At 45.6% G+C, this 17,399-nt stretch overlaps 1 protein-coding gene across 1 annotated transcript in view; it reads right to left on the bottom strand.

Moving 5' to 3' along the window:
• TOP1 (DNA topoisomerase I) overlaps positions 1-997 on the bottom strand; it is a 109,115-nt gene extending 108,118 nt beyond the window's left edge. Inside the window, exons 1-2 of the mRNA XM_077168493.1 lie at positions 695-997; positions 350-374 (exon numbers count right to left, since the gene is read on the bottom strand). Coding sequence (XP_077024608.1) covers positions 350-374; positions 695-727 — 58 coding nt within the window. The 5' untranslated portion in view covers positions 728-997. The remainder of the gene's footprint in view (positions 1-349; positions 375-694) is intronic.
• Between the last annotated feature and the right edge of the window lie 16,402 nt (positions 998-17,399).

Below are 17,399 nucleotides of genomic sequence, written 5' to 3' on the forward strand. Positions count from 1 at the left end.
GAGAGAGAAAAAGAAAATGGCGCAGAGACTAAGTCCCGACCGTCGACAAGGCGACTTTCCCGGGAGGAATCCGGGCTCGGGAAGGTTCCCCGAGACCCGGCGGCGGGCGATGCGGGGTCTCGGTTGCCCCCTCTGGGGAGGGCCGCGATCTGGGGGGGCTAGGGTACCCGGAAAGGGGATCCAGAGGCGGCCCGATGGGAACAATGGGGCCGGTAAGCGAGGAGCCGGGACTTAGTCTCTGGGGCGCCATGTCTGTCCTCTGCCGGGCTCCGGCCGGGCGCCGGGTGGGTGGCCGGCTGCTGGGGGGCCCGAGGTCGGGGCGGGGTCGAGGGGCCGGGGACACACTCACCATTCAATCGGAAATCCGCTTCGATCTGGAGAAAGAAAAGGAGGGAATATAAAACAACAGGCAATTTAGCCCCCCGGGAGGTGTGCGCGCGCGACCGGGGGCCTAGTCCACCCTGCGCCCACTGGAATGAGGGGACCCCGGGAACCGCCTATAAGGGCAGCTGAACCCCCCACAAACTATAACTTCGTGGCCTTGGTCCACGGCCTAGCGAGCCGATCTGCCCTGGCGGGCGGCTCCTCGCCGGGAACTCCGGCCTGTCAAAGCAGCCGGGCCGGGGCCTGCGCCGGGGGTCGCGGGAGGGCCGGGGCGGTGATTGGGCGCCGGGAAGGGCCGGGCGGGGCATACCTGGGAATCGTTGTGGAGATGGTCCCCGCTCATGTCGGCCGGAGCGGCGAGTGCGGCGGGCGGCGAGGGGGCGCGAAGGAGACGCAGACGGTCGGGACCGGGCTCTGCAGGGGACGAGGGCTCCCGGAGGCTCCCGAAGCCGCGGATAAGCCGCGACAGCAGCGGCCCTAAGATTCCGGGAGCGGCTGAGGCGGCAAGAGTGGCAGCGACGGTGACTGACTGCCGGGCGGGCGGCGAAAGCAGACCCCAGCAGTTGTGTAACAGCCTAAGTTCGCATTTCGACTCACTGCGCCTGCGCGGCCGCTTTTAAACGGGACGCCGGCGACGTCAGAGACTCGCGGAAAAAGGCCGAGGGTTGCGGGACCCGCCCCCTCACGGTTCGCTAGGAGAACCCGGCTTTGCATCTCAGGCCACGCCCCTAGCCCTCGCACGGCGCTGTGATTTGCATAAGGAGCCGGCTCCTCCCACCGCCGCCCACCAAGAGCAACCTTCCGGTCCTGTCCACGAGCCTTTTCTCGGAACCCAGGATGGCTCTGCTAGAGAGTGCGCACGCGCTGCGGGGACACCGCCTCCAGACCCAGGCCCGCGGCGCGGACACGTGGTGGGCCTTTAAAGGCCGCGGCGGGACCGAGCAAGGCCCGGGTGGATCATCAGCATCTCCCGTGAACTGAGGAAACTCGATGCTGGCGGCGCGGGTTCCAGAGCACACACCGGTGCGTCCTCGCTTGCTGACCTGGCACTGAGACCGCTTGGCGGCAGCTACCCCTTCGCAGTCTTTGTCGAAACCATTCTACTTAAGGATTTTTTCACACCCCCTTAAGAAAATTATTTTACTTTTTCAACAACCGAGAGTCTGGGTTAGTCCCAGTTTCCAGCTGAGTACATGGAGCCCTGGGCTACAGAGGGTCTAATTTCATTCTTTCGTTCTGCAATTAGGTAACGAGCATCTACTTTGAGCCAGGAATTGTGCTAAGGAAGGGGGCCTGGTACCAAAGGGAGTGGAAACACCCGGGCGCTGTCCACCGCTTTGTCCCCAGTATGCTGTTGGAAATGGAGTGGAGTGATTTAGGGAAATTTGTGGGGACATCTACTATGTACTCTGTTCTGAAGTTTAGTAATAGCTCTCTAAGTTTGTCTTTAAAAAGTCAAAGTGTCTCAGAGATAAGTGACCTACAATCGCCTACCTGACATCTATACTTAGATGCCTCATGAGCTTCTCTGGGCTAAACTCATCCGCCTCCTCCACCCAGTTAGGGAAGCCCCACCCTGGACGTATTCCTCTCTCTCATTTCTTATTAGTCCTGCGCATTGCATCCCTTTGTTCCGTCTACTTCTCTCCTGCCCCCTGCCCACATGCCTGTCCAAGTCTAACTTACCTCTTTCATGGATTATTAAAAATACTAATAAGGATCCCTGCTTAACTTTTTGGTCCACAAACCGCTCGGCAACGCTTGCCAAAGTAGTTCTTCCAACACAAAGATCTAATCATGACCTCACTTCCACCACACTTCCCATCACTCAGAGTATGATGTCCTAAATCCTTAAGTAACCATTCTTAAGACCTTGCTTAGCCAGCTTAACTCAAGTATGATCTCTATAAATTTTGCCATATCTATTACCACTTCCACTATTATTACTTAATATTTTAATTCACCCCCCTTTTTTTGTTTGGCTTCATCCTAAGTAATATCTATGAAATTCATTTAAAAATAAATATGAAAAATGTTCACCCTTGGACTGTAAAATCATCTCTATCACATCTAGTGGTAAACACTTGGAGGTTAGTTTTTTTTTTGTTTTTTTTTTTGTCATGGACAGGCTCTGGGAATTGAACCCAGGTCTCCGGCGTGGCAGGGGAGAGCTCTGCCACTGAGCCACTGTTGCCTGCCTGTGAAGTTAATTCTTATGAATGCTTCAAAGTTCAATACAACTTTCCCAAAGAAGCTTTCTAAGACCGCCCCCCCTCACTCCCAGGTTAAGTGCCCTTCATAGAGCACTTACCACAATTGTCATTAAGCTACTAATCAGGTAATTAGTCTTTGTCCCAGTAGAATGGAAGCTCTGTGAAGGTAAGAACCTTGTTCATGTTGTTTGGTGTTGGATCCCCAGCACCCAGTCACAGGCCCTCCTACAAAAGAGGTGCGCAATCAACAAGTGGGTGAAAGCAGGATAATGCATTGGTTAGAAGCACACCCTTGGAAGTCAAAGCAACCTAGGTTTGAATTTTGCTTTGCCTCTTATTAGCTATGTATCCTTGTACAAGTTGTTTAAATTCTCTGAGTCCCATTTTCCTCATCTTTACAATGGTGTTAATGGTAGGAATCTAATAAGCTATTGAAAAAGTAGTTGTTTGAGAACACACGGCTTGTAAGTGGTGAGTCTTAGGTTCAGACTCTGGTCTGTTTGACTTCAAAGCCATGCTCTCTTTCTGAAGCAAGCTGCCAGAGCCTGTTTTACCTTGCTTCTGGTGCCTGTCCTTATAATCTTCCAGGCCTCAGAAGCAATCCCAGGCCACCAGGTGAGAATCTGGCCCTACCCGCTTGCTGCAGTTAAACCAGTATAATTTGATGATTGCCTTTGGGGATAGCAGGACTACCACTGCAGCCCTGCTTCCGTTCTCAAGTCCTCAAGGAGAATCTGCGTTTGTCTACCAATGGGCATTTGCCCCAGTGGGCCTGAAAACAGAGTGCAAACTTCAGAGCAACCTATCAAGCATGTGCCCCATGCACAAACATACAGGTTTGTAGGCAGTCTTGTCACAGACTGAGCTTCTCTGCCAGCGTTCTAGTTTGCTACCTGCCAGAATGCAACACACCAGAGACGGATTGGCTTTTAATAAAAGGGGATTTATTTAGTTAATGTATAGTTCTTCAGAGGAAAGGCATCTAACTTTCGACTGAGGTTCTTTCTTACATGGGAAGGCACAAGGCGATCTCTGCTGGCTTCTCTCCAGGCCTCTGGGTCCCAACAACTTTCCCCGGAGTGATTTCTTTCTGCATCTCCAAAGGCCTGGGCTGAGCTGCAAGTGCCGAGATGAGGTATGCTGAGCTGCTTGAGCTGTGCTATGTTGAGCGCTCTCATTTAAGCACCAGCCAATTAAGTCAAACCTCATTCATTACAGCAGGCACCCCTCCTAGCCGACTGCAGATGTAATGAGCAACAGATGAGGTTCATGTACCATTGGCTCATGTCCACAGCAATGGAACTAGGCACCTTCACCTGGCCAAGTTGACAACTGAATCTAACACAGCCAGCATGAGTGACTGGCAGTGTTCAGAGGTCTCTGGGCAGAAAACGAATGCCTGGGTTCACTGGCTTACCCAGGCCCATGTGGCCTCTCTCCCTCCTGAAACTTCCCCACAATGTGACCCATCTAGTATTTGAGAAGATTATAGTGACACATAGGTAAACATTTTTGTTTTAATAGTTATGGATATATTTCAATGTATATGAGAAAACAAGACATTTAACCACCACGTCAAATCCATGATTTTAAGGATGTAAGGATGAGGCTTGAAAAAAAAAAGTTGGTTGATTGACTAAAATAAAAATATCAAGGAATAGCACAGATACGACAAATGAGATACAGCTTAGGTCTATGACAAAGGTCATAGGCAAGCAAATCAAGCTCTGGAAACGCTGCTTTAAATCAATCTGCTCACTTGTGGACTGTCCCAGGCCCCATAAAAAGGCAAATGAGAGCTGATTTTGTAGGTCTTTTTCCCAAAGTATGCACTGTGAAAGGTGGACTACACCTAGTACATATTCCTCCAGAAGAAGAGCTCCTCCTACAAATGTATACATTGTTATGTTTTAAAGTTAAACAGGTTTATTTTCCACGGGACTTCTTGCAGCCTTTGATATGCTAACACATGCATGCACGTCTTCGAAATGCATTTAAACACAGAAACTGTTTTCTTCCAGACTACCTCTTGAGACTTGGGCTCTTTGGAATGACTGTCTTGGGACATCCTGATCTAAGTGGTTGCCCAAGATTCTGCCCTCACTCATTTGCCTCTGACTCACCTGGGCTGGCCCAACTCTTGGCTACCAGTACTGAACACCTATAGGGTTGTCTGAATACCTCCTGCTTTTCAGGGACCAATCCTTCTGCACACCTTCCCCAATGCATGGTTATAGAGTGAAATGTATAATGTGCTGCTTGCCTTCTGACTGTTGTGTGGACCAGGATGGGCAGTTGATCCAAACTGGACCCTATAGATGCACTTCCTTGGGACTTCAGAATTAGGAAGAAGGGATTTGGTTGCTTCTTGTGGATGGATCTTTATCATGTAGATTAGGGAGCTGTCCCTAGTGGTATTTTCTGCCAATAGGACCAGAGAAGCAGAGAAAGCTGAAAGAGAGAGAGAGAGAGAGAGAGACAGACAGACATAGATATGCAAAATAAGAAGAGATGGAGAGAAAGTCCCAATGGTATTTTGCTCTATTCAGCTCTGATGGGTCACTTAAGATCAAGAGCTCTAACATAGAGTACTAATCTACATTTGCTTCCTGGGCAATCTCAAGGCCTCTGATATCCCTCTGGACCCCTCAGGTTATGACCCTTGGATACTCATCCTGGCATTTTTCGTTTGAGGGGGTGAAGTCCATGGGCGGGGAATCAAACCCAGGTCTCCCACATGACAGGCAAGCATTCCACCACTGAACCAACCATGCATCCCCCCTCCTGACATTTTAACCCATGGATGCCTGCTCCTTCTCAGCTTTGTCGATCCTTTTGAGAGCAGCATCTTCTAGCAGTTCTCTCTGGTCATATTGCCTTGTCTGAGGACCCAGTGCCCTTTCAAGATTTAGACATACTCAGAAAAGTACTTCCTTGATACTCCAGAAAGGAGACTCAGGCTTGCAATTCCAGTTGCAGCCAGAAATATGACAAAATGAGGGCAGTTTGGCAGAGCTGACATTGGAGATAGGCAATGAGGCCATTGCAGGTATCTCAGGAGCATTGTCAACTGCTTTGGAATGAATGCTAAGGTGAGGACTCTGAATGAGACAGCAGGATTTTGGCCCATGCCTTGGGTAAAGCCTAAGGTAAGTTTATGGCAGCAGCTCTCTCTGAATCTCCCCCTAACAGGGTGTGTTGCTGGGATATCCTGCTGCTACTCAGGTCCAGCTACCTCTACCTGTTGGAAAGCTGAACCAGTGGGCAGGAGGAGCCAGAGAAGTGGGAACCAGGCTTCAAGAAACACTGGAAAATTCTAGGAGAGAAACTCTAAGCTGATTCAGCATGACTTCCCAGGAAAATGCAACAGAAGCGGCAGCTTCACCCAATAACCAGCAAGTGACAGCTTAGCCAAGATCAGGTTTTAAAAGATCTGGCTTCCCACCCCTCTCACTAAGCCCCCTAAATCCTCAATACCATCCCTTTCACCTCCCCAGACCCTGGCTTCCTCAAGCATCTTCTCTCCCTCCTGCATGGGGAACTTCTCCACTTACTTCCTCTTTCAATTTTCCCCCTTGATCCTGTTAGAGATAATAGCTCACATTAATTTTTTACTTACTTACCATGTGCTCTGCCCTGTGGTGAGGGCCTCATGCATGTTATCTCATTTAATTTTCACATATGAATCAGGTACTGCTGGTTACACCATTTTACTGACAAGGAAACTGAGGTTTAGGAAGGCTAATTAAATTAATTTGTCCAAAGTCACACAGCTACTGAGTGGTAAAGCAGCCTGACTACAGAGCCCTGTCTCTCTTTGTGTGTGTGTGTATCTTTTTTTCCCTCCCCTTAGACATTTTATTTTGAAGTAATTTCAAACTCATAGACAGTTACAAAAAATATGAAACCCACACAGAGAACCCCCAACACCCAGATCCATGAATTTTAACATTTTGCCACATTTGATGTATCATTCTGCCTATCCATCTGTCTATCTGTCTATGTAGCTATCAGTCAATTTTCTTGGAACCCCCTCTCTTAACCCCCCAAACTTGCTCCCAAGTTGCCCTGAGGTCACTGTTCTCCTCCCTCTTGTCTAAGACATTTGAAAAGAATAGTCTGTACTTGCTACGCCTTCTGCTTTATTCCCCATCCTTCAAAACACTGTTGATCTGGCTTCCATTCCAATCAGAGACTTCCTAGTTTCCAAACTGAGTATCCTCATTCTCCTCCACCACCCCACAGTACTCGATGGTGACTGTGCCCATTCTGTGGTCTCTTTCCATTTGACTCTAGTGACCGTTCTTTCTCCTACCTCTCCAAATGCCACTTCTCTGCCTCCTCCTCATCTCCCATCACAATTTAAGGGCTCTTCTCTCTCCACACCTTCCTCTTCATTGCTTTATGGATTCTATACGGACTTCTGAAGGTAGTCTCTCAAACAGATGTCTCTAGCCCTGCCTTCTTTTTTTGGAGTTTCAGAGATATGTACCCATCTGGGTTTCTGTATGTGTTCACTTAATGGCCTCCAGAGTCCTCTTGTCCTGTGTGCAACTTTCCCCCCAAATCTGTTCCTCCCTATTATGGTCCCACTCGGTGGATAGTTCTGCCCTTCCCTGTCTCTCAGGCTCAGACCCTTGGAGACTTTGAGTAAACTCTTGATCCTGTTCACCACATTTTCTGTAGAGTCTGACCAAGCCCCGACTCTGTAATTATCCATTCCTTCTTCCTCGTAGTTTCTCATTGCATCCTGCCTCTTCACTGCCTTCCTTGCATCACACTCATTCAAACACACATGCATGCATACGCATGCGTGCATACACACACACACACACCAATTCTGAGCCACCATTTCTGGTGCTGAGGGTTCAGCCATGAATAGATAGACAAGGTCCCTGCCTTCAAGGAGTTCAGGATAGTGAGTGGGACAGGCAAGTGAAGAAGTAATTACCCCTAGACTGTGATAAGTGCTTTGGAGATGAATACAGTAGGTTTGCTGTAGGAACCCTTTAGAGAAATTTCTATCCCAGAATTCAGGAGTCAGGCAAGGCTTCACAGTGAAATGACATTTAAACAGAGGCCTGAAAATGGCAACAAAAGCTAACCAGGTGGAGGTTAGAAAGGATAGAGGACAAGTGAAAAAGATGGCCACTACTACAGTCCAAGAGAACGATGTGCAATTACATGGAAATTGGGGAGAGTAGGGTCAGTGGGTAACTACTGGTAGTTCAGTCTGGCCGAGGAGTAGAATGAGAGATGAGGCTGGAGGTGTAAACAAGACCCAACTCAGACAAGGCTTCCTGAATTATGTTAGAGGTTTAGAATTTATTCTGAGAACCAGTGAGGAACTACTTAGGAGTTTTAAGCAGTGAAAGAATATAATCGATATGGCATTTTGGAGAATATCCTACAGTATAGAAGGTGGATTTGAGGTAGGCAAGACTGGAGGCTCATTAGGCTACAGTTAAGAAGGTTGTGACCGTTAACTAGACTAAATGATGGTGATGGTGGTCCATAAGCAATGGTGCTGGAGAGATAAATGTATGAATTTGAGGGATATTCATGGCGTAGGGGTGTGATTGATTGGTTATATATGTCAGGGGAAGGGATCAAGGAAGTAGATGGAGGTATCATTCACAAAGATAGGGCACACTTGGAGAAGACCCCTTTTGGGAGAGAGATGGTTGATTTCAATTCTGTTCATGCTGAGTTTGAAGTATCTGTGGATTGGCTAAATGGAGCTGTCTAGTAAGCAGGTGGATATGGGTTTGGAGCTTAGGAGAAGAAGAGGCATTCATCAGTATCGAGGTGATACCTGAAGTCATCAGACCGGATGAGGTCATCTGGGAGGGCCCAGAGGAATAGCCTTATTTTAGGGATGGGCCCGAGTTAGGAAGTGAATAGAAGGTGAGGAAGTATGCATAGCAAGTTTAGACAAGTTTTTTTGAAAAGTTTAGCTGTGAACAAGAGGACAGATATAATGCAGTAACACTGGATAAACTGGGGATAAAGGAGGGTATCTGTTTGTTTTATGATGGAAGAGACATGCTCATGTATAATAAAATGGTCCCCAGATTTCTAGTTCAGGGCCTTTTGTTTCATGCCAGCCCCCAACATAAGTTGAGCCAGGAACTCTGGTGAGATAAGAAGGAGGAAGGTCTTATCTGAGGATACACTCCTCTTTGCCTCCAAGAGCCCACAGGCTGCTTCAGCACTCACGCCCCAGGTTCTGGGCTCTTTCCCACCAGAACTCACTGGAGGCTTGACTCTGAGAACTAGTTTTTCAAGATGGTCCATTCCAGTCCCTGAGGATATTCTCCAGAAAGCAGAGTCCATCCCTGTAGAATCTTTCTCTACCTTTGCAGGACTCAGCAAATGGGGCCAGGAAGTGTCTGGCAGAACAAACAGCATCTCCCCAGAAAAGACACTCAGGTCCAGCGGGCAGATGTTCCTTCTCAGATGCTGCAGTGCTGTTAAGTTCTGCTAACATTTCCTGATGCCTATTCGATGCCAGACCCTCCTGGGTGAACTGTGACATGGCCTCTGCCTGGAGGAGCCCACAGTCTGGTAGGGGAGATAGACAAGTAAACCATCAATGAAAATACAGTTTTCTGTGTGCCTTGTGAGTGAGTTCCTTGGTTGGGAAACCAGGAAGTCTTCTCCTGCCAAGCCCAGCTTCAAGAGTTTGATGAGAGAAAGAGAACTGCTGAAGACTCCAGATCCTCCAGCATTTTCCTTGGTGCACTCCTACCAATCCATCTCAAAAGCCTGGTTTTCCTCTGTGTTTTTGAAAATTATAACAATCTATTTTAAATTGTTGTCTTTTTTTCTTCAGCAGACTTTTTCCCTTTCTGGTAAGCATATGTGTTCAGAGCTGAGAGATAGAATTTGGGGAAAATATTTGGATAAAACCTTCAGAGTGTCCAAGTCTCACTTGAATTCTCCAGTTAAAAGTAGATGAGGCCATCATTGCTAGATGTTAGAGTCCCTGGGCTCAGTCCTCAGAACTTTTCTCTTTGCAACCTGCCTCTTCACTTGCTTCCTTTCATCACATACATTCAGACACACATGTGCACGTGCATGCACGCACACACACACACACACACACACACATACAAAACAACTTTGAGTCACCATTTTTGGTGCTGACGGGTATCTTCATCCATGATCACATCCACTCTTATGATTTGAAATGTCAATTATATACTGAGAAGTCCAAATTTGTATCTATAACAGGACCTTGCTCCTGAACCCCAGAGTTGTATATCCAGCTGCCTACCCAATGTTCCCACTTGGATTTCCAGTGGGTTTCTTAAACAGAACAAACCCATCTTTACCCCCAAACCTGCTTCTCCCTTCAATTAGTAGTTCAGTCTAAAAACTTCAGAGTCATCCTTGATTCTTTCTCTGCCCTCCCCACCCCACCATCCAATCTCTTAGCAAATACTATTGATGTGATTTTTCAAATATCCAGATGCTAAACATTTCTCACCACTTCCTGTTTCCACTTTGAAGCAAACCACCACCGACTCTATGTGTTTTAACGCAGGAGTCTCGTAACTGGTGTCCCCTGTTTGCCTTCCTATGGCGCATACTCAGAAGAAGCCAGAGTGATCCTATCATTGGAATCCTGCTATTCCTCTGCCCAGAACTCTCCACTGGCTCCCACTGGAGAAACCAAAATCCTTACAATAGTCCTCAAAGCCTTCCCCCACCTGCCCCTCCCTGACCTCATCTGCTAGTGTCCTCACCTACACACCCCTGTCCAGCCACACTGGTCTCCAAATGAAGCCTACAACACACCAGTTGGCCTCAGCCCCAGCCCCTTTGCCCTGGTGGATCTCTCTGCCTGGTGAATCCCTCCCTTGGACCTCCCCGTGGTCTATTCCCATACCTCATTCACATCTTTACTAAAATATCTCATTTTCAGTAAGAACTTTTCTGACTGCTCTATTTAGCATTATGAGTCCCTTCTCTTAATGCTCCCACCTTTTACTTATACTTTCTTTCCAAGGTACTTGTCAGCATTTAACCTAGTAACTATTTTACTTGTTTATTGTTTGTTTCTCCCTCCTAGAATGTAAGCTTGATGAAGACAAGCATTTTCATTTTCACTGCTAAATTTCTAGAATCTGCAGCAGGGCCTGACACACACAGGCACTCAGTATTTGTTAACTAAATGAATTAATTATGTCCTGCGGTGTATCAAGCAGGGAACTGGAATGTGCCAGAAAACTCTTTGAAGTGAGTGACACAATTCCCATTTTGCAGATGAGGAGAATGAGCTTGGAAAAGAGTGAGTGCCCTTCCTCTCCGTTCCCATAGCAACCTGTGCATATCCCCAATCCCAGCACTTCTCACACTGCCCTGTCAATATTCATTTCCTAACTAGATGTAAGCTTTTTGAGCTCAGGGACCACCTCTTACTCACTGTTGCATCTCCAGCACCTACTGGAAAGCCTGACATATGGTAAGTACTTAAGAAATATTTTTTACATGAACAAATGAATAAATGAATGAATGAAGTGGCCAAGCAAGGATACAAACCCACAACTGTCAGATGGCAAAGTCTCTAACACCCTACTCTGCCCAGTATGTCCCTAAGACAGCCATAGAGCCAATAGTTAAAAGTCTCTCCCTTGGCAGTGTCCTCCTTGTATGCCCTTATCCATGGAGACAGAAGTGTTTCAGAAGGAGAAAACTACACTGGCTGACTGTTCTTTCCCATCACACCAGGCAAATGGAAAGAATCTCTCCACTCAGTCTCTCTGCAGTCCCAAGACACATTCAAGGTCTCTTGAATTCCCTCTCTCTTGGTCTTCATTCTGCCCTCCTTTATCTCCCCAAACTTCAGCTGCTGGGTGGGCTGCCTGCCCATCCATCCATTCACCCAGCCAATAGTTCACAGCCTCCCGGAGCCTTCTCTGGGGCACAGTGATAACAGAGCTACCTGTCCCACCCTCTCCCCATCCCCACTGTGAGTTGACTTAATTCCCAACTCACAGTCTTCATTTCAATCAACTCTCTCCTTTGCTGCTTTGCTCTCTGGTCTCCTGCACCCTGCACCCTACCCCCTACCCCCTCCCCTTGATCCCATGTCTTAGGCTGAAGGAGCTCCATCCTGTGATTGTGGGCCCCTTCTCATCTGCTTCCTCTCTCGGCCCTTTCCCCTCCATTGTTTCTTTTTTTTTTTTTATTTTAAAAAATTTTATTGAGAAAAAGAACATATATACAAAAAAGCAATGCATTTCAAAGCACATCGCAACAATTAGTTACAGAACAGATTTCAAGAGTTGGGTTAAGTTCCACAAACTTAAGCTTTTTCTTTCTAGCTACTCCAAGACCCTGGAGGCTAAAAGAAATATCAGTATAATGATCAGCAGTTATACTCATTTGTTAAATCCTATCTTCTCTGTTATAACTCCACCTTCTCCTTTGATCTTTCTCCCAATCTTTAGGGGTATTTGGGTTATGCCCATTCAAAATTTTTCATGTTGGAAAGTGCTGTCAATAATATGGGATAGGGATGAAACTTTTGATATTCTAAACAGGCTGGTCCTTCTGAGTTTCAGGACTTACCTGGTCCGGTGACCCATCTGGAGGTTGTAGGCGTCTGGAAAGTAATAATAGTACATGAAACCTTTGCAGAATTTCAGATAAAGCCCTAGGTATTCTTTAGGGTATGGGAAACCATGGTAAATAGCAATATCTAGCTGAAGCTTGTGTAAGAGTAGCCTCCAGAGTAGCCTCTCGACTCTATTTGAACTCTCTCAGTCACTGATCCCTTATTTGTTACTATTCTTTTCCCCACTTTGGTCAAGAAACTATTGTTGATCCCATGGTGCCAGGGCCAGGCTCATCCCTGTGAGTCATATCCTATGTTGCCAGGGAGACATTCACCCCTGGATGTTATATCCCATGTAGGGAGGAAGGTAATTATTTTACTTGCAGAATTGGGCTTAGAAAGAGAGAGAGGCAGCATCTTTGTACAGTTTTGGTTTTAGAGTGATGCTGGCTTCATAAAACGAGTTTGGTAGTATTCCTGTTACCTCAATTTTGGGAAGAGTTTGAGCAAAATTGGTAGTAGTTATTTTTGAAATGTTTAATAAAATTTCCCTGTGGTCATGGGGTGGGAGTGGTGCAGAAAGAGAGACCACATCTGAGCAACAAAAGAGGTCTTCTGGAAGTAACTCTTAGGCATAACTAACTATAGGGAAACTTAGCTCCTCCATTGTTTCTTTAGATCAGTCACTCAACCTCTTGTGGGAGGTCATGGAAGGCTTTGGGATCTTCCTCCAAGGAATATATGTACTCTTTGTGTGTGTGTGTGTATGTGTGTGGATGGGCTGGTAATCGAACCCAAATTTCCAGCATGAGAGGTGAGAATTCTACCACTGAACTACTATGCGCCCTTTACATATATTCTTTTATTTTTTTTAAATATTTTTATTGACAAATCTTCATACACATACAGTCCATACATTGTGTACAATCAGTATCTCACCATATCATCCATGGTTGTGTTTTCATCACCATTTTTAGAACATTCGCATCACTCCAGAAAAAGAAATAAAAAGAAAAAAGAAAATACTCATCCACCCCATATCCCATACCCCTCCCCATCATTGAGCACTAATATTTCAATCTACCCAATTTATTTTACCCCTTATCTCCCTTATTATTTATTTTTTTATCCTTATTTTTTTTAACTCATTTGTCCATACTCTGGATAAAAGGAGCATCAGACACAAGGTTTTCACAATTACACAGTCACACTGTAAAAGCTACATCATTGTGCAGTCACCTTCAAGAATCAAGACTACTGGAACACAGTTCAACAGTTTTAGATACTTCCTTCTAGCCACTCCAATACACCATAAACTAGAGGGATAACTATATAATGCATAAGAATAACCTCCAGGATAACTTCTTAACTCTGTTGGAAATCTTTTAGCCACTGAAATTTTATTTTGTCTCATTTCTCTCTGCCTCCTTTTGGTCAATAAGGTTTTCTCAATCCCCTGATGCCGGGTCCTGGCAAATCCTGGGAGTTCTGTCTCACATCACCAGGAAGGTTTGCACCCCTGGGAGTTGTGCCCCACATGGCGAGGGAGGGCGGTGTGTTCACCTGCTGAGTTGGCTTAGAGAGAAAAGCCACATCTGAGAAAAAAAAAACAGATTCTCTGGGGGTGACTCTTAGGCATAAGTTTAAGTACGCTTAGCCAGTCCTTAGCAGGAATAAATTTCATAGGGGTGAACCCCAAGATTGAGGGCTTGGCCTATTGATTTGGTTGTCCCTACTGCTTGTGAGAATATCAAAAGTTCCCCAAATGGGGAAGTTGAATATTTCCTCCTTTCTCTCCAATCCCCCAAGGGGACTTGGCAAAAACTTCTTTATTCACTGCCCAAATTACTCTGGGATATATTGGGGCATCACATTAACCTGGACAAACCAACAAGATCTCATGTCCTGTGAAATAGTCCATGTATTTAGGGTGTTCAAACTGACCAAACAAGTTAAATTATGTAATGTACTACCATAATATAAATTTTGCACCAATTAAACATGACTCCCTTTGGTCTCACCCAGAATTTGAAGTTTTAAATATGGATGATATCATCCTTTATACTGTATTCTGATCTACCCCAGTCCTATCCAGATCAGCTTCATTCATATCTCTAGTCAAAGCCTGATCCCCTTTTTAACTTCATAAACAGCTCCTGTATGGTGTACTGCTGACTTTCATAGCTTCAGAGCTCGAATTCTGAGTCTCACATGTCTTCTTACATACAGTATTTTGAATTAGAAATTTGGGTGCATCCAGATTAAGAATGCCTCTTCTAGGTGTTCTCTCTTCCCCTCTTCCCTCCTTTCTTGATTTCTGATTGTTGTTGGGTCTCAAGTCAATCCACCTGGTTTCCTTTCAGAAGCAGAAGTTTCTCCCTACCATATTATTATCAATACCGTTATGATTATTAACAGCAACTACAAGATTCATACAGCATTTTTCACGCATCGACTGATTTCATCTTCTCAACAAGCCCAAGAGGAAGGAACTATTATTGTCCCCACTTTTACAGAGGCAAGAACTGCTTAGTTATTTGTTTTGCCAATATCACACAGCTCTAAGTCCAGGGTTTCTTTGCCTCGCATCGTGTAATGTTGCCTGGTGTTCTTAACTGCTCATTTCTTTGACCTCCCCCATCTCTACCACCCGAAACCCACCTTCTTCACCACTACCACCCCCACCTCTCTGAAGCTCCCTCTTTCTCCCCCATCCATGCCTTCAGACAACCACAGGTGGCTTCTTTGCAGTTGCTTGAGCACATGAAAGCCATGCAAGGGTTTCGCTTCCCCTTCCATTCTCAGCCCAGCTGTGCCAGCCCCTGTGATCCTCGCTGACCCTAAACAGGGCCTTCCAGCCCCTTCTGCCAGCAGGCCTTAGCATTTCTGGGATGGCCACACCTGAATTCCAGCTAAAAGGAATGAAGGGGACATATAATTGAGCACCTACTTTGTCCCAGGCACCAGGCTTCCAGGTACTTACAGGTGTCCCACTAATGGGCCCCCTGAGGCCCTGAGAAGATTGGTCTGAATCTATCTACCTTCTGGCTATGGATGGTTAGGGGTCTCTCTGCAGCATAATTGACCTTTAGCTGCCCTCTGAACCAGCAAAAAATGTTTCTCAGGTCCTGCATGACAAACACCTGGCTGATGGTTAACCTCTTCCTGCCTGGCCCAAATCTCAGACCAGTCTGATAATTTTGGTTGGTTAATCATAACCTCCATATTTGCTTTTCTTAGTGTAATAAAGTAGTATGTCATCCCAAAAGAAATGTCTAAGACTTTTTATCAGAGTGTAAGATATGTGCAAAAGTTCATGTTTCAAAATTGTACAGCTTATTGAATTTTCAAAAAGTAAACACATCTGCGTAACTTGCATCAAGTCAAGAAACAGAACATTTACCAGCACCCCAGGCCACCCCCCCCTCTGTACTTCCTTCCTGTCATTCTCCCCGAGGGTAATCACTATCCTGATAACTTCTAAGGTCACAGGCTGATCTCGTCTGCTTTTGTCCCACCAAAGCAATTTTAACAGAAACTTTAGGTGCTTTTAAAAAAATAATAATAACCATAATAGAGCCCATTATTTGGGCTCTTATTGTGTTCAGGTAAAATGTCGGGATTTTTTTCCCTGTAAATTCTGGAGGGTAAGCTTTATTATCTTCATTTTAAGTTTTATATGTTCAAGATGACAGATTGAGGGTTCAATTACTAAGCCTATGACTGCCACTCTGTAGAAGATGAGTACATCGAATATGTATTTATCCAGTTGCCAGATACTGACTTAGCATCCACTGTAGGGAAAGTCCTGGGCTAGGCTTTGGGAGGGGCATAAAAGATTCTACAGCTGGTTCAAGTTCTTACCATATTTTGATCTCATGTGACACTCACCAAGGCAATGGCCTAAGACTACACTTCTGTCATCACCGACACGAGCACTCTGGCCATCCGCCACCACCAGCTCTGTCAGCCCCACCATTACCTAAGTCATAAAAAAATTAATAAATAAAAAGAAAAGAAAAGAGCATCCTCTTGTCCACTACTCAGACACACATTTTGATTGACTGATGATTGATTGATCCAATCACTCAATGAACAGATGTTGACTTTGTATAAAGTGGATCAAGCATCTCCTGAATTAAGGTCCTAAAGTCTCAAAAGAACTTCAGCTATAAACTGATCCTTTACTCAAGTCCCCAGAATCCCAAAATATATTGTTAATAGAGAGCCCAGAACATGCCTGCACGCACATCAGATCACTTCCTCTGAAGCTCAGGTTCTATGCCTGCTACTGCTTTTTTCCTTTCTTTCCAGTTCCGAAAGAGGGAAATGAGAGACTTAGGAGGAGCCTTAGAAGGCATTCCCACCCCAAACAGAATTCCAACCTTTATCACTTCTAGTGGCAGATAAAAATCATCATCTCACAGGGCTATCTGTTGCATTTTCCAGACAGACGTGGCCAGCTAGCTTTAAAAACACACACACAGAACAACAACAAAAAAAACTCTCTTGTTTGAGCTCAGATATGCTGCAATTTTTGCTCACTGATTGTAGTCCCAGAATTAATCCAGTTGGGCTCTGGGTGCCCGCTCTGTGCCAGGCTCAGAGGTACCCGAGGTGGGTTCCCCAAACCCCAAGTGCTTCCTGTGTGGGGATCCTGGGATCCACCGAGTCAGGGATTTGGCCAAATCAGCATTTACCAAAGAACATTCCACAGGACACGAATCCCCAGAGATGCTTTACAAAAATAGACCTCCGAGTTCCAATAAGGTGGGGAAACACTACATACTCTCTGATCTAGACCTAGTGTCGCATCTCACGCTAACACAGCTAAGGCTCCAGGAAGCCCTGCAGCATAAAAGCCCTGCTTCAGTGTTCAAGATCCATTTGACTGCGACTGTCTTTTTTCTGCAGAATGCCTGTGAATATTTCTCAGAATTCAATCTCAGAACAAATATCCTCAAGAGCAGGATACAGGCCAGTTAGCTTTGAGCATCCTCCAATACTGTGCTGTCCAATAGTGGCTACCAGCCCGTGAGGCTCTTGGGCACTTGAAATGTGGTTAGTCCAAAGAGAGATGTGCCCTGAGTGTAAAATACAAAGTTTAGTACAAAAACAAAATGAAACATCTCATTAATCATGTTTTAATATTAATTATATGTTGAGATAGTATTTTTGAATTGTTGGGTTAAAATATAAGAAGTCATTTTATCTATTTCTTTTTACTTTATTTCATG

This window comes from Tamandua tetradactyla, chromosome 1, assembly GCF_023851605.1.
Source record: "Tamandua tetradactyla isolate mTamTet1 chromosome 1, mTamTet1.pri, whole genome shotgun sequence".
Lineage (NCBI taxonomy): Eukaryota > Metazoa > Chordata > Mammalia > Pilosa > Myrmecophagidae > Tamandua > Tamandua tetradactyla.